At 41.8% G+C, this 18,388-nt stretch overlaps 1 protein-coding gene across 1 annotated transcript; it reads right to left on the reverse strand.

Moving 5' to 3' along the window:
- Nucleotides 1–919: 919 nt before the first annotated feature.
- sema4f (sema domain, immunoglobulin domain (Ig), transmembrane domain (TM) and short cytoplasmic domain, (semaphorin) 4F) lies at nucleotides 920–18,027 on the reverse strand. The gene is made up of 15 exons (XM_046065366.1): nucleotides 18,018–18,027; nucleotides 15,522–15,667; nucleotides 14,826–14,885; nucleotides 8,709–8,807; nucleotides 7,826–7,937; nucleotides 7,547–7,666; nucleotides 7,249–7,403; nucleotides 6,971–7,152; nucleotides 6,242–6,383; nucleotides 5,904–6,117; nucleotides 5,372–5,481; nucleotides 5,112–5,263; nucleotides 3,200–3,255; nucleotides 2,845–3,035; nucleotides 920–2,641 (listed from the first exon to the last, which is right to left on the reverse strand). Exons 1-15 carry the CDS (start codon nucleotides 18,025–18,027, stop codon nucleotides 1,922–1,924), a joined length of 2,469 nt encoding a protein of 822 aa, XP_045921322.1. The 3' UTR covers nucleotides 920–1,921.
- Nucleotides 18,028–18,388: the final 361 nt, after the last annotated feature.

Raw genomic sequence — 18,388 nt, forward strand, 5'->3', positions numbered from 1 at the left:
CGCTGTTGTTCTGCATGAAGATAGCTTTGTCCGATACGGATTCACCCAAAAAATCGTTCAGTCACCCTGTTCCACGCTCTCGGTCAAATGTAAGTCAAAAACTATACCTTTATATATGGCTAGTAACTAAAGAATAGATACTAGTAACTCTTTTTTTAGTTACTAGTAGGCTAACTTAAGTATAAGCACTTGTAACTAATGGAATAGTTAGTTACTAGTAGCTTTTAAATAGTGATTAGTAACTTTTAAGGAATAAATGTTAAAACGGCTTGCATCTGATACTTAATTTCCCTGTGATGACGACATACATATATTGAAGTGTATTTTTTTGGTTACTAGAGAACTTATTTCCATCCCACTGATGAACCATATCTCACAATTAGAATATTTTACTTACTGATAGAAGATTTAAAGAAAATGAGCATGACTCCTTTGTCTTACCTTTGATTTATTGGAGCTAAGATGGAGGACACACTCGTGGACAATTCATCCACTTACTAAAATGTCAGTGGTGTTAAATATAAAGTGCTCTTTCTCATTTAAATGCACTAATCTAAGTTACACTCCAGTATGAGGCACACCCAGACCACAGGTTGTGCAGTCCTAATAATAAATTTACCCTTAACAAGCTTAGTTTCTAAGTAGTTTTCGTCAGCTGTTTGGAGTGGAGCTATCAAACTTTTTACACACACACATAATGGGCTCCTGCATAACTAAAGGCGATTTAATTCATTCATTAATTAAGCAACATATGTCTGAAAAAAAACTTAACACAATCATCTCACAGCCACATACAACTTCACACACAGAATTTACTTAAAGATTTGGTCCATTTCAGGAGAAGAACCATTTGTTTCAAGTCTTTGAACTGTTTCACACCCTCATTTTCACCAGACAGTATGGGAACAGTGATAATAGCGACATTTTTTTAGGCTTTATTACAAAACAACATGACAAAAACAATACATTTTTATGTTGAAACCCACACTCACAAAACGAGGTGATGGTGGCTTTGTGTCTGGCAAGGTCCATTCCTTGACGCTGAAATGAATTTCACAGCCTTTGAAAATCGTCTGCCTTCTGTCTCAGTTATGTGAATGTGCACAGTGACAAATCTGAGCAGCTGTCACTTGCATCTGCTGTGCTTCTTCAGCTTTCTGCACTGACTCAAATCCGATAGGTGTCTGTCAGCCCTATCACCGTCTTGACCTCTGCAGCAGTGTCGGCAGGGACAGCCCCGTCATGGTCACTGTAGTCCACCTGAAGCCTCCGCAATGAATTCATTGTTCTTTAGTCTCTGACAGGGGCATCTCTCTGTTTGAAGGGCCTTCTATGACTCACCAGTCCTTTATCACTTTGGACCCATCAGGGTCTGGGATTTGAGTGGTATGTCAGAGAGACAATTAGAAACACAAGAGACAGAGAGAGCTACAGAGAGATTCAAAGTGCACTTTTCTTTTGCAGTGCCATCAGGAGACGATGAGAGCAAACAACAACAGGAGTTAAGGTGAAAGACAATATGGCTTTTTCATGTCCACACATGTAGACACTTTATCTTTGATTCTTTGTAACATTTAAAATGTGCGATATCACGCTCAGCTCCATGTCCACAGTCCACACATTCAGACCGCTTATATTTACATTTTATATTTACACCCGACACATTTATTCAGCTGTGGCTCTCATCCTGAGTGAATCACAACACTCTAATATGTTTTCTGTGAAGCAGTTCTCTCCAAACACAACATGTCTCTTTCACATGCTTAGACTTAAATATATTTCTCATATATCTCTTTAGTCTGTCTTCATGCCACAGCTCCCATTCAAAGGCATTTGGCAGTAACCATTTTGCATTAATTCCAGTAGTATTCAGTTTCTTTGGAGGATGCAAAATGGTATAATCAATAGCATATTACGCTTTTCATATTGAACTTTCTTCACACTGGGCCAGTGGTGCTGGTGATTTAAACATAGTAAGGCTAGACAACTCCTCCTCCAGTACTTTTATCCCTTCCCCTAACCCATCCCCCAGCCCCTCATCCACCTCGTCCCCCTCCCCTGGCTCCCTCTTTACCCCTTCGGGCCTCTCCCTCTCCCCCGTCCTTCCATCCAGCATGTTGGCAACTAAAATGTCTGTAATCTTCAGCCCGCTGTTACTTGTGTTGCAGTTGGAGTACAGGGAATTCCCATGGCCATTACTGGAGTTGCTGTTGATCAGTGTGCCACTGAAGCTGTTCCCAATGTGACCGCCATTACCCTGGTTGCTGAGGAGAGTTGTAGTCGTGGTTGTGGTTGCCGTCCCGTTACGTTTTTCTGTCAGTCTGAATCCCTCGGAAAACAGGCTGGCACTGCTGGGGGACTGCGGCGTGGCTGAGGAGCCCAGCAAGTCCCGCCCCTTCTCTGACGACAGCGAATTATCTGGCAGGTGGTGGCCCTGGCGACCCAAGCTGTGACGACGGGTCACGAAGCAGATGAGGAATACACCTGAAGTTAAACCCCCGCAGAAGATAAGGATGTAGACGGCTAGGACGTGACGACTTCCTGGTATCGCTACCGTTCCTCCAGCACTGGGGCCTTCTAGTGTCAGCTGATACACGGCCCTGCGGCAGGGGGTGGGGTCCCTGATACCTGGTCCTGCCTCCTGGAGTAGAGGGACATGACAGAGAACAAGAGTTGTTTTGATCTGTTTGAGTTTCCCCCCTTTTTTAAATCACATAAGCAGTGGAGAAAATTGCCTGACTCATTTAGTAATAGGCTACTTATAGCAGGAAATAGCAGGAAAGTGGAATAGGCATCTGTGAGCCCTGTATGTACAGTATGTTTCTGTATGTTTGGCCTGTGTACCTGGCATGTGCAGGTGTATTTTCCCAGGCTGTCCTTTGTGACAGTCACCTCCAGGTCAGAGTGGTGCTGCCTGGTGTGTCTGTGGGGAGGATGCTCCCAGCTACAGGGCCTGGGAGACAGCTGGACACATGGCAACAGGAGGCGCAGACCCATAGAAACCCGCAGCTCCCTGATGGACGGGTTGCAACGCCCTGGAGGACAGAACACACAGCGAGACAGAGAGAGAGAGAGGTGAATGACAGACATACCATAGTCATGGAAGTGTTATTTGTTTGAATCATTTTAGACAGCAAGAACTCAACATTTGCATTGTCTGTGATCTCAAAATAAAAGTGTAAAAACCTGATAAACTTACCCTCCTGCATATCACACTGTCTTAAGGCATGGTCTACCATATCACCTGGAACAGGCCTGGACACACGCACACACAAAATAGGGTTACACTTTTGCATCAAAAGTTTTAGAGGGAACAGAGATCTTTCCAGATTTCTCTTCAAATATCCAAGGAAGGTTCAATCAAGAGCAACTGGACTTGGATGAAGATTCTTGAAGACATTTCACGTCTCATTCAAGAGGCTTTCTTCAGTTCTACTTGACAGGGCATCCCAACTATCAAGGTGATGGATGCTACAGGTTGACACCAGAGTGGATTTTCACTCCTGTCCCATGCCGCTCCCAAAAAGTAATCCTGTCCTGTCCCAATTCCATGACAGAGAAAAAAGAAAATTCCTGTCCCGTCCCAGTCCTGGAAGAAAGACCCCCGTCCCATCCAGTTCCCAAGAATAAAAATCAAAAATAGCATTTATTCTATTAGAAATTAAAATTTTCTATTTAAAAACTGACCTATGATTCCCGTCCAGCGCACTCCCGTTGACTGTATTTCCTGTGATGATTAGTGAAATTGACTCCCATCCAGCAGGAATCCCACAGGATCCCCGAAAAATAGCCTTTAATGGATACCACTTCATTAGTGCTCCTGGCTGTTGTAACTACAATCGTTATGGTTGTTGGAGTCCCCTGAGGCCAAGTCTGAACGACCATCACTGTCATTGTCACAAGAGGCCGAGTGTGAGTGTGAGTCTCTTGAGAACAGATGAAAGGACAGGATTGTAGGTGGGGGATAAGTGGTGTCTTAAGTATCTTCAACCAAGTCCAGTTGCCCTTGATTTAACCTTCCTGGGAGAACTATGACCTGGATGACTGAGAATCTTCACAGACATCTTTTCAAAAATTTAATGAGTCTATCAACAGATGGTTCATCATTTCCTGCTTAGGTGATTATTACACGGCAGTGTTTCCCCTATATGCATTCAGGAGGAAAAAGTGGTTTTGGAAAAGAAAGGACGGTGTTGACTGGAGGAGCTGAGGTTAGTAAAGCTAATTAGTGATGCAAACTAGTCCTTCTAAAGGACGAGACGTTTCTTTTTGGATTTTAATGTGCAAATAAAATGCACCTCATATTGCCTTTTTTTTATATTAATGTCTACAGATAAATGTCAGAAGCTGTAAAATGAAGACACAAAAGGCAAACGTGAACAGTCGTATCTATAATGATTCTGAGGTCATATTAACAGGGTTTTCCTGCCGTTAAGGCTTCGGGGTGATGCCCAAAAAATGCTGTGCCATTACTGTAAAATCACTGTGGAGCAACAGAACCAACTAAATTACTTTCTCCAGATCTAAAGGTTGTAGTTCCTCCCCAGTAGACTGATCTTTGGCTGTTGTTTATTTATTATCTGCTCTAGCTTTTCCAACTATTTGTTCAGAGGTATGGTGAAAATAATGGCCCAATATGATGTGAAATTACATATTTTTCATTGGAAAACATAACATTTTTTGTGGGGAGGTCTGTCCCCGCTGCTGAAAAAAATCCTAGAGGAAACACTGCAAGGCGTTTTCAAGATTGTTTTGGTTGTGATGTGTTTATTGATGGTTTTATTTCTCTCCTTTTTTCCTGTCGGTTTTACTGAATCATTTTCAAGAGTGAGTGATGTTTTTGTTTTTATAAATGATTGGTCTACATGTTTTACATTTTGTTAGCAAGGTTAAAACATTAGGAACGAATGTTAAATTTGAAGGTAACACAGGAGTGTTTCCTACATTGCTTACATTTTAGGGGTTAGAAACAAAATACACAGAATGATTAATGTAGATACTATAAATACAAAATGTTCCTTTTTTACACATAACTAAACAATTTTCTGACCTAATACTGCCGCTGTCTGCCTTTGCTTTATATTTTCTGGAAGTCTTCCTGTAGTACTCACTCTACTGTTGTGGACCCGCAGGCTTCTTCCGCTGCATTCCACACACAGCCCAGCCCTCTGGCTTTGGCACACACCTCACAGCTGGTATACAGACCGCAGCCTTCAGCCTGGACACGAGCCAGAGACAGCGGGCTGCCCACCAGAGCCCAGCCCTGGAAACACACAGAACCACCATAGAATCACTGAGCAATGTAACAGATATTTCAGAGCACTGTAGATTCATATATGTGATATGTGATCTAAATGTGAAAATGCTGTACCTGGTGCAGTAATATATTGTTGACAGGCTCCTGCAAGGTGAACAGAGGAATTTCCTGCAGTAAGGTGGCGTTCTGGCCCACTACTGCCACCCGGTGGAGCTCCCCGCGGTCTGCAACACACACAAATGCACATGGTTGAACAATAAATCCCATCTTTTAGGTAAAAAATATTTAAAAAAAATATATTTTTGTTTTATTTACTACATTTAATTTAGTTTATTTCATATTAAAATGTATTTACATCATTTGAGGAGGAAGGTTATACAATTTTGACTGATATCCAAAGTGTTATATCTGCCATGTTCATTATTTGTACATGTCCAGAGAGAAATATTTCCCAGAACATTATTTTTATTAACCCATAAGCCATCACAGTTCAACATACTTTAAATTAAAATCTATTAGGTTTTTCTTTCTCAGTTATTACATTTGCATTAACTCTAGATTTGACTGCCAGTTTGAGTTTATCTCTTGACATTTCCTTTCCGTTTTTTCGTCCTTTCTTCTTATCGCTGCCTACTTCTCCCCTCACCTGTTCCAAGGTGCAGCACTGCTCCTCTCCGCATCTCCCCGTTGCCCGTCTGCGTTACAGCCAGCTTGGTGTATGTGATTCCCTTCCGGACCAACAGGGGCGCTGCAGTAACACTGTTCTCCATCAGAGGGTGGTCCCTCACAAAGGTCAGCACCTTGTCAGGAAGTTTCAAGGACGACTCGAACCCCTCAGCCTTCAAAGCATTGTTCAAACACTAAAAAAATGTGTGAGGGAAGAAGAAAAAAGTCATTTTTAATATAGCAGAATGTAATGAAATGCACTGTATTAAGTAGACAGGGTGATATGCATTAGTAATTAGTGGTTGTACGGTTTAGTACCTGGCCAGGCCTCGGTGTGGGGACAGGTTCAGGGTTGATCCAGTTCTCGCAGGTCTTCTTCAGCTCTTTAAAGGGACCGTCCATCACTTTGATGATGTCCGACAGACTGAAAACACACACTGCTGATAACTCTTCATGCTCCCTAACAAAAGGAAAAAGAATGGTTAACATTAAACCGTGATGCTGCGACGTTTGAAGGGGGAAAAGTTGCATTAAGAGTTCATTTCAAAGTCAAAGGAAGAGTTTGGCATTTTGTGAAATATGCTTGTACTTGATGAAAGTTAGATGAGAGGATCGATACCACATTCATGCTGTACAGTCAATATGAAGCTACAGCCAGGAGACGGTTAGCTTAGCATAGCATAAAGACTGGAATCAGGGGGAAACAGCTAGGCTGACTGTGCTTGTAGTCAAGAGTGACGTTCTGACAACTTATATAAGAAAACTACACAAATGCCTGTAATACTGTACTGAGTCAGTGTAAAGTCACCACATGCGGAAGAAACCCCTAAATGTGATCTGACATCAATAGAGCACCTCTATTGGTCTCTCTTTATTTTTGCTCCAACTGCCTCGCTTATCAATCCTTCCTCTCCTATTTTGCAGCTTTTATTTCAATGACATCACCAATAACAGAAAAATAACAAAAAACTAAATTGACAATATTCCACTATCATATAAGTGAGATGCTTTTTTTCCCCTTTCACCCCTGCTTGTGCCTCAGCTTACCACTGGGAGGTGAACAGTCCGTAGAAGTGTGTGCTGCTGGGGTCCCCTGGTGTGTGTTGCGTGGTGAAAACATCCGTCAGGATGTTGTAGCGCTGACCGCTGGGTTTGTCCTCACACACCAGCTCGGCCTTGAGGAAGGTGGTCCAACGTCGCTGCAGAGTCTTCATCCCTCCCACATCAGACTGAACAGACAGGAGGAGACAGATTAAACCCAGCAGTGAATTCACATGAGGCGATGAATCAGTCAATCAATCATTCAGTCAAGACGTTTGGGTTACCTTGCAGACTCGCGCCACCCTGGGCACTTTGACTTTGGTGTAAAGGTCATACTCTTTGGCCACCTCAGTGAAGAAGAAGTAGATTTTGTCATCGTCTCCGGTTGGGTTGCTCTCTGGAGACTGTTCTATGAAGGCTGAGCTCACAAACTCTGGGTCTGAAAAAGACACAGTTAGACTTTTTCTTGTGGGAACATATGATAAAGATAATTTCAAGTGAACATGTTGGTGTGTCTGTGCAGAAAAACATATGTGGATATCGGGGTTTCCAAGTGAGTGCAAGTGTGCATGTGTGTCTCACCACTCAGCCAGTTGATGGATCGTTCAGTTCGGATGCGCTCCTGCTCAGGGCCCGTTGCCCGGGAGATGTCGAACAGCGTTCCCAGGAAGTTACTGGTGGCTGCTGTGTATAAGGTACCGCCTAGACAAAAGAGAGAGAATTAAGTGAGTTTTATTTAAATAATGCACACAGAAAAAGAACCCAAAAATAATACCTTAGATTGAGTCGATATCCTGATCAACTAGACAAGCAATTAGAATAATCAATCAATTAGTCAAACATTCAGCAGGACTGTCCCACCTGCCATAACAGCTGTGTAGTGCTGACTGGGCTCAAAGGGACACTTGCCCTTCCCCGTCTCCATCTTTACCCCTCCATCCTCGGCTTTCTCCAGGGTGAAGGAGGAGAGCTCCTGGAGGACGACAGGAAAAGAGAAGTTAGAACTACAAGGGCAACACTGAATTTCCAAACGAGTAATGGTAATTATGTAAATTAATCTTTTTTTTTCACAGCTGTCTTGTGTTTTATTGTCCTCGAAATTAATTGCATAAATAAAAAGCTTTGGTCTTAATTTTATCTCTTAAAATGTCACTATAACTGACTGTAATTATGCTCTTTTATGCTAAAAGCTTTAGTGACTTTAGAGTTCAAAGTACCTTCTAGAAAATGTCACTGGCAACAAATCATCTAAACACTTTTGTTGGTTGACAGGCACTAAACATTTTCTAACAATTACAGAGAAAAAGTATGTGAGTGGAGACTGAAAAAGAGTAAAAAGTTTAAAAGTGAATAAATTCACATTGGTGGTAGGGTAACAGCATGTGTGTGAGTGTAACCTCCTGCCTGCCTGTCCCTTTGGTGAAGGACTTGTGTGTGAAGGAGTGTGGGAGCTTATCACAAAGATTCATTTGCAGCTCTTAAAACACATACTTTAGGTGAAAGGACACACAGATACATGTCTACAGGGACACACGTACATGCAAGCAAAAGCAAACACACACCAGTTTGAAATTATAATGTGTTGAAGATGAGTGTGAGCCAGCTCACAACTCAGGCAGAAGATCAGGAAGGCTCCTGGCCCCAACGGTGTGTCTCCATCCTATAATGCCTCGCTCAAATATAAATTCATACATGGACTAACAGGAGGACGGCTTCACACACACACCCACACACACAAACTAACCAGGAAGGCACACTGTGGGTCGAAGGCGTAGGTGCCACACACGTAGATGTGTTCCTTGCCAAAAAACTCCAGCAGACGGATGTAGTTGTGGCAGTCAACCTGCAGGGGGAGACAAATACCCAGGAATTAAGACAAGCCAAAATTGTTTTTACATACAGGCTCAAATTAAGAAATTAGGAGGGAATTTATATATTTTTTTACTGTACTGTATATGTACCCATGTATTACATTTTACATTGGATTATAAACAGTCCGGCTCAGTTTCCAGATCATGAAACATTTTACATGTGAAAGAGGAGGTTCACTTTCAGTTAGCATAAAATGATGAACTTGATACATGATAAAATATACAGGGTCTGAAATATAGCTGTATTATTTATTTAAACTGATATTCACTTAAATATATACAAGAATATACACAACATGTGAATTTTATAAAGTAGACTCAAAATCTCGTCCATTTTGACAACGAACAGAAGTGGTCCCATATTTAACACAATGAGCGGTTGGAGTGGATTGTAAGAACAGCTGGAGTATCAATCATTTTGATTGGAAATTGGAGACCCCCACAGCTGGGACAGACACTTGAGACCCCCACTGCTACCAGCAGAGACCACACATAGTGACTCACACTAACACAGGCATGCAAACTGCAACTTAAGACCACTTGTGTCCATGCATAAATAATACACACTTATGTGCTCCTTTGTCGGTTTCATAAACACACAACATAGATAATGTATTTGTTGAGCTCTCCTCTCTTTTTAATCTCTGCTGTCTTTACACACACATATTCAGTCCCTAGCTGTCATGGAAAAACACCCTCCTTATGCCTCCCTAGTTGCCGTAAAACCATGACGCAGGCAATTTTCAGTAAGCTTGTGTAGGTGTGTAGCTTGCGTGCCATCCTGGATGAGATCCAGGTCTGAGTCACTTTCGCCCCCCCCAGGGACCTGATCCTCTCTGATGCCCAGATCATGTCACCCAAATCAGCCCCTACCAACACACCAAAGGCCCTCATGCTGGTACAGCTCCACGTGAGACAGACAAGAGAGCCAGAGAGGGAGAAAGAGCGCTCAGGCTGGTAACAAAGGGATCAGCTTGGGATTAGCTATTTCATTGGTCCAAATTAACCTCATTCATACTAATAAGCTTCATTCACAAACTGGCATGGGGTGAATCGAATGGCTCTGTACTGTACTTCAATTCTATTTTATTCTATTCTATATTTGACACTGTGACATCTTACATTTTTTGGGTTTTTGTGAGGACATGTGTGTGCCGACTAAAACCTTCCGCACATACAACAACCAAAACCCCGGTTCACAGCGAAACTCAGGCAGCTTCATCAGACCAAAGAGGAGGTCTTTAGAAGTGGGAACAGAGCCCTGTATAACCAGGCCAGGAACACGCTGACTAAAGAGGTCAAAGCAGCAAAGAGGAGCTACGCTGAAAAGCTAAATAACAGCTTTGCAGCCAACGACCCTGCGTCAGTGTGGACAGGCCTGTGGACACTCACCAACTACAGGAGACCAATCCCCAACACTGTTGATACTCAACAACTGGCAGACGAGCTGAATGGCTTTTATTGTAGGTTTGAAAAGCCCACAGTCACACCTCTCCCCCCGCTCCAACACCATCTTCAAACACTCACCTTCCCCCTCTGACACACTGCCACCCCTCCTCTCTGACCCCTCACCTGCACTCATGATCTGTGACGAGGATGTGAGCCAGCTCACAACTCAGGCAGAAGATCAGGAAGGCTCCTGGCCCCAATGGTGTGTCTCCATCCTGTCTCCATCCTGGAGCTGTGTGAAGTTCCAATTTGTTCCAAAATGTTCCACAATCATCCCAGTCCCCAAAAAACCCTCCATCTCTGGATTAAATGACTAAAGGCCTGTCGCCCTGACATCTGTAGTCATGAAGTCCTTTGAAAGACTGGTGTTGGCCCACCTGAAGGACATTACAGGCCCCTTGTTGGACTCCCTGCAGTTTGCCTACAGGGCTAACAGGTCAGTGGATGATGCTGTCAACTTGGGTCTGCATCACATCCTGCAAAACCTCGACTCTCCAGGGACAAATGCAAGGATCCTGTTCGTGGACTTCAGCTTGGCGTTCAACAACATCATCCCAGACAAACTCACCCAGCTTACTGTGCCAGCCTCCACCTGTCAGTGGATCACAAAGTTCCTGACTGACAGGAGTCAGCAGGTGAGACTGGGGAACATCACATGCAGCACCCGGACTATTAGCACTGGCGCCCCCCAGGGGTGTGTGCTCTCCCCACTGCTCTTCTCCCTCTACACCAACGACTGCACCTCACGAGACTTATCTGTCAAACTCCTTAAGTTTGCTGACGACACAACGGTCATCGGCCTCATCTGGGACGGTGATGAGTTGGCCTACAGACGGGAGGTTGATCAGCTGGCTCTCTGGTGATCACGGACTTCATGAGGAGCCCCCCCACTCTGCCCCTCATCACCACACTCAACAGCCCTGTGTCTGCTGTGGAATCCCAGGTTTCTGGGATCCACTATTTCCCAGGACCTGAAGTGGAAGCCCAACACGGACACCATCATCAAGAAGGCCCAGCAGAGGATGTACTTCCTGCTCCAGCTCAGGAAGCTCAACCTGCCTAAGGAGCTGCTGATCCACTTCTACGCAGCCATCATCCAGTCTGTCCTCTGCACCTCCATCACTGTCTGGTTTGGCCACCAAAAAGGACAGGAGCAGACTACAACGGACAGTCAGGACTGCAGAAAAAAAATCATCTGTGCCAACCTGCCCTCCATTCTGGACTTCCAGACCCTCCAGTGTCAGGAAACATCACTGCAGATCCATCTCACCCCGGACACAACCTGTTCCAGCTTCTCCCCTCTGGTAGGCGCTACAGAGCACTGTACGAAACTGTAACAGTTTCTTCCCACAAGCCATTACTCTGATGAACATCTGATTTCTGACTCAAGGTGTCAGGAAAAATTCCTGTGAATTAACCCAGTAACTCTGCCTATAATCAGCACCTGTTTACTGGCTAACAGTTATTATTCAGTTATTCACCACTCTCTATTTGAGTGCTGTTCATACTGTTATATTGTCATATTGTAGATACTGTATACCAAATCCACCTACCTCAAGTCATCACTCCTGCACAAAATACTTATTTATTCCAGCATCCTTTGCACTATGCTTTTTAAATGCGATTTTAAATATATTGAGATATATTGCAATTTATTACCTTTTTCCAACTTCCAATTATGGTCCCTAAAGTCAAACTTTGTCAACATCTGTTTATCTAAAAAGATACATTTCTCTGTTTGTTCATATCACTTTTTCAGTCCTCTATATGGTCCTGTTAAGTTTTCTAGTGGACTAAAAATAGACTTTATTATTCTAGTACAAAAAAGTTAAAAGTCACATCTGCAATTTATATTATAAAATATCGATACTTGGCCTCCGTGTATCGATACAGTATTGCCATGGCAAATATCACGATACTATGCTGTATCGTTTTTTTCCCCCACCCCTAGTATGCATGTATATGTACCTGTAGATCACATCCACCTCCAACATGTACATACTCCTGCATCCTTTGCACTCTGCTCACTGTACTATTTATCAATATGTCTATATTGTTTTTGTTCATAGTGTTTATTTGTGTTGTCTACACTGAAGTCTGTGTCTGATTTTATTTTATTTTTATTATTGTGATTTTGTATTTTTGTATGAGTAAGCACATTGTGAGTACAATGTACAATCCAGAGTCAAATTTCTCATATGTGTACACATACCTGGCAATAAAGCTGATTCTGATGTAAGTGTGCTGGATATTATCATTCTGATTATGCTTCTTTATGTTAAAAGCTTCCGTGGAGGTGTCCTGCCACCAAAACACCTCAAAGCTTTCATGCTGACACACACTCCTGTACCACAGTGAAATTGTCAGCATTCATTTCACTCTGAGAGTGCAAAAACAAATCCTGTCCCGTGCGTTCATCAGTCAAAAACCAATCACCCTCATGTAGCAAGTGTTGACAAGTCAGCACAAACCTGCACGTATTCTATGACAGGTAACACATCTCAAGTCAACACCAAATATTAAGCACAGATGAGTCAACAGTTCTTGACACATGAATGAACTTTAGGTTTTAGACATTCGGGTTCTTGTAGGCTGGGATTTGGGGGATCATTGACACACTTGAGCTGAGTAGAATAGTGATACACTACCGTTTTTGGCTCACAAAAGATTGCGCATTTCTGATGTTTTGTTCTGCCGCATGATCAATACAATGTTGAACTCCAGTGAAATACTGCTCATAGCAGCAGAGCATTGTGCACCTACTAACTGCTAACTAACCCTTGCCCAAATCTCAAACCAAGTCTTCACCCTAAAATTTAATGATTTACCTTACGGGGTCTTGCATTGTGTCCCTATATGGAAGGCGAGTCCCCACAGTGTGACTGTGTAAACAGATTTATGATTATTTATTTATTTTTCCCCCACAATATTAGTTATCTGCCCACACACAAATATACATCGTGTCTCTCTGGGTCAACTTCAAGGTAGTTTCTTGTTGACTCGATTGTCTTGTCTCTCTAATCTGTATCCATTTCTTGTCTCCTGCACTCATTCTCTCTCTCTCTTGGTCTTCTAACAATGCTCCTTATGCTTCCTTGCTTTCTCCTATCTATCATTCTTTTCCTTACCTTCCTCCTTCTTTTTTTTATCCTTCTAATTCAAATGTAATCTTGTAATCAATGTTTTCTCAGACAAAAAACCTAAACCCTTCTCTTTCCTGCCTTTAGAGAGTGTTTTTCACAGCCTTTCACCTCTCTATCTCCTTACAGTGGAAAGAAGAAAACTGATGACGGTGATTATATAAAATGGGTCAAAACTAATTGCACTTCCCTTCTGTTAATACACTGACCTTCCATTAGCTTTGTTTATCTTTGGAATTGACCTTATTTCGCTGGACTAAATGCATTTTTCAGGCATTTTTACCATTATCAGGTCATTAGAGTAATCTCAAACTCTACCTTATGATGCGGAAGCTCTATTTCAGCCTGGCAAAGCCCGGTAAACTGTCTATGAACCAATGAATCAGTAAGACACAACTCAACAAATATAGTTCCAGTGAGCAGTTAGTTTACTGTAAGCAGTTGGGTTGATGTCTTATTGTAATCAAAGCATAATGAGGTGTACAGCTTGAGTGTACAGTACGCTCTATTTCATCAGTTTCCGTACACAGTTACTCGACATCTGTGACTTCACATACGCCCTCTTTAACTCTCTGTTTCTACACACACACACACACACACACACACACACACACATACCCCTGATGAGGTCTTGGCATAAATCCCAGAACTTCCTATCCAATGCCTAACAGCACGGGGTTGTGACACACACACACACAAATACATGTCCATGCAGGAGCACAAAAATATATGCCCATGAAATCACACATTTCAAATGTCTGAGGCCACTTGAATCCAATATATTATACTTAAAATAACATGGGAAAGTTACTCTGCTAAGGTTGGGGTTTTAAAAAATGTGTATAAATAATTTAAAATGAATACATACATGTGAGACTTTAAATATTATAGAGGCATAGAGGCAAAGAGCTGTTCCTGTAGGAACTGAACATCATTTTAAACATAAATTTCCTGGATGTTTCTGTACAGCATCATTTCCACAGGATTAATGGAAGACAAAGCTACTGTAAACACTGTGAGTCACTGTCATGACAGGTAGTCTTAACAACTGTAACGACTGTCGTCACAGCAACAAGGAACACTAACGAACCAGCGGTATCGATGACCCGGGATAACGACCCCACTGAGGTTAAATAGCTGAGTTTCCCTGCCAGTCAGTCAGAACTGAAGAAGTCCTTTGGATGAGGGACGAAATGTCTTCCAGTATCTTCAACCAAGTCCAGTTGCCCTTGATTTTAACCTTCGTTGGATCTTCATAGACAACTTCACACACAGGCATTAATGCGTGTTGATGGCACCTTTCTTACAGTTAAAGGTATTAATATACATGCTGAGCTCAATTAGACAAAATAAGAAGGTGTGTGAGAGGAAAACACACACACACACACACACATCTCTCACCTCTGTCTTTCCCTTTGCCACACAAGACCTCCTCTTGTCCTCCGGCACATCCCAGACAATCTGGAATAAGAGAAAAAGAGAGGCAGAGAGAATTGAAAAAGTCATTGTCACATGCTCATCAGTAGCTGATTATTAGTCAGTGTTTAGAAAGCAAAGTTGCAACTTGCCCCCCCCAATATATTATTCTATAAGCTCAACAGTAGAATGCATTTACGAAAAAAAAAAACACTTCTCTAAACTCAGAAAATTGTCCCTGCAAACAGCATTTGAATCGGTTCCACAGTCAAGTAGGAAGCCGCATTCAATAGATAATTAACCCCTAGTTGCTGCAGAGGTGTGCGACCTCTGACATATGTAGGAATTGTAAGTCGCTATGGATAAAAGTCTCAGCTAAATGGAGGCAGGGGGAAAACCGCTAGCCTAGATTCATATTTAGCACACAGCTATGAGTGACATCGATCTTCTCATCTAACTCTTGATGAGATAGTGAATAACGGCATTTCCTGAATGTGAGACTATTCCTCTCTCTTACTGGTTGATTCATCTTTTAATGGCAAAAATAAGTAGTGAGATAATTCTTTCAAGAAGACAGTCCATCAGTTCAAATCAGTTAGTGAGTAAATTAACACTGTTAATACTATGATGTGACAAATATAATGACCAGTCACTCAACACACACACACAAACCCTTCAAACCTTTTTTGGTTTTTGGTCCAGATTTTTGGTGTCCACAGCCAGTATGGCATCCCTGGCGCCCAGGAACAGTGTGTCTGATGAATGGTCCAGTAGGAAGGTGCTGAAGTTTGCAACGTCCCAGGACTTCTCTGGGCCAAGAATGGTGTCTGTGGACCAAAAGGGAGAGACAGGCTGAGGTTTACAAGACTCAAGAGAAGTTTGTGCTGCTGTCAACGACAATTTTAAAAGATTGAACTCAAAGAGCTGGCAGACTGAGATTTACTGGAAACTCAAAGTTAAATATGTGCAGTGCCTCCTGTGTCTGTGTAAATGAAATGGTCGACTGGATGAGATAAATCAAACACCATATTCCCAGCAAGAGGTTTAAAGAGATAAAGAGATAAGGAGTGGAGGGATGAGAATAGCCAGGAGATGAGATGAGAATAACCGCCGTTTCACCTTGCCCTCTCACCCAATCAGATTTACAGATTCACTCCTTTAATCCCTCTCAGTCTTCATCACTCTTTTTCACTCTGTTTGTGTCTTTTTTCTCTTGTCCTCTCTTAACTGCAAACAGCAACTCTTGTTTTCTGTCTCGATTGTTCTTCTAACATCCATCTGGATTCCTTTTCTGTTTGCCTCCATATCTCCAACATACATTCATTCAGAGTCAAATCCACTGCGGAGGAGAAATACAATAAAGTAAATTAAGCATAATTGTGATTTACAATAAATAATGCATTTACCTTTTACATAATGCATGATGTATAATCTCAGCTATATTTGTCTGTTTAATCTCAAAACAATCATATGAATCAAACCCAAAAGCTTTTGGATTTTGCTCCAGCTCTTGTTTGCTCTCTCAGTCACTCTCCCTCCTACTCTTTCATCCACTACAGGACAAAGCATATGAGTCTGTGTGTGCTTGTGTGTTGATGTCTCAGCTGCTGGGAGGAAAGAGCACAGCTGTGTACTGAACATCTTTGGAGTTCTGGCGAGAGAGTGTGTATTTGTGTCTACGTGTGTGTGTGTGTGTGTGTGTGTGTGTGTGTGTGTGTGTGTGTGTGTGTGTGTGTGTGTGTGTGTGTGAAGGTTTTTTGAAGTCATACAATGCTGACCTTAGTTGACCTTTGTTGTTGAGGAAGAGGAAGCAGTGATTGGTTTTCTACATGCTAATTGCTAATCACACGCACATTCACACACCTCGGCACACACTACAAAGGAAAGAACTTATAGTACCACAGATTAACTCATCAGGGGATAGATTAAAGACTAATGCTAATGAATAAAGCCTGTGATGTTAATTTAACATCAAACAAGCCAACAAGAGCAAAACATATTATATATTACTCATTACACATTACTCTGTATTTGCACAATCAAACAATTAATGGAACATGACTCACAACAATAATAAAGCCTACGCCCCAGTTTGTGCAAACACAAGCAGATGCAGACTCTTAATATAACTAGGGAGCCGCTAGTCTAAAGATCCACAAATAAAACAGCCAGGACAAGGTTAGCTTCTTGCAAATATGTCTCTATGATGTCGGCCGAGTAACAAGTAACAAGAAATGGAATTATAGAAATGTCAAATAAATATCTGAAGTCATTTAGAAACAGTGTCTCGAGTAGGGCGTTCATAAAGATCACTGACATAGTGTTATCCAGCTGTAACAACTGTCTGCTCACTTCAGTCATACTTCTTTAATAGCCACTTTCAGGGATCCTTGTCAAAACGGTGTGGTATCTTACATGTTTATGAAAAAAATAAATATATACATATAGACAGATATGTTGTTGGTATCAGCTTCAAAAACAGTATGAAGAAGACTAAAACAGACTTGAAAAGGTGTTTTGTAAGTATGGGAGTCTGCTGGATATGTGCTAACTCTTAGCTAACATGTTAGCACTAAGCACTTGATACGCTGGTGCTGCATCAGGAGTGCTTTCCCGCAACTTGTTCCCCAGAAATAAATTAATATAACTTTCAATTATGTGTTTTGTTGCTCAGGAATTTTCATTTGTACGGGGATTGCTGTGTTAGTTTTTATTTCTAAGTAGTTTTAACCTTTATGCCTTAAGTTGCCATATCATCCTCTACAAACACATGGGCTCTAACATTCACACACACTCTCCTCTACTTAATGTGCAGGAGTCATATAGAATAATAAACCCGTAAATGAGAACTAATAGCATTCCTCTCTATAATGGGCTTTTCTAACTCTAATATGGGAATTCAAAGAAAGGGAGATGAAAGGAGAGAACAACAGCATTCATGTACACACCCTGTATTATTCTGCAGGTACAGGTGAGGAGGTGACAATGTAACACATTAACAGAGGAGTGTTGTCAACAGCAAAACAGAAAGAAGCATATGTTTGATGTGAGTACATACAAATAGAGCCCAACCGATATAAGATTTTTAAGACCGATACAGATTTTGATATTTGAGGATTTTAAAATCTGATATTCCGATTCATCGCCCGATTAGTGTTGGGCCGATAGACGTCCAACCATCGTCCATCGCCGATGGTTGACAGACGTCACAATGTTGAGCCATCGTCATGATTTGACAAGACATCGCCCAATGCTACGCCCGATATTCTTGTTTTTCTTCATTTAAGAAACACATAACATAAACAAAGTTATGTGTTATGTGTAGTTATGAGACCTCACAAGATAATATGACATAATGTAGTTTAAAATTAAACCTTTTTTTATTGCTATAAATAGCACTTTGAACAAAAGTACAAAAAATGTATTTATTCACCTTCATCAAGATAATTGCTAAAAGGAAGACAGTTAACTAATAATTACTATTAAAACTTAATACATTTCCAAAATTGCATGAAAGAGAATGTCATTTGCGGAAAATCCTTTGAGGA

Source organism: Micropterus dolomieu, linkage group LG12, assembly GCF_021292245.1.
Source record: "Micropterus dolomieu isolate WLL.071019.BEF.003 ecotype Adirondacks linkage group LG12, ASM2129224v1, whole genome shotgun sequence".
Lineage (NCBI taxonomy): Eukaryota > Metazoa > Chordata > Actinopteri > Centrarchiformes > Centrarchidae > Micropterus > Micropterus dolomieu.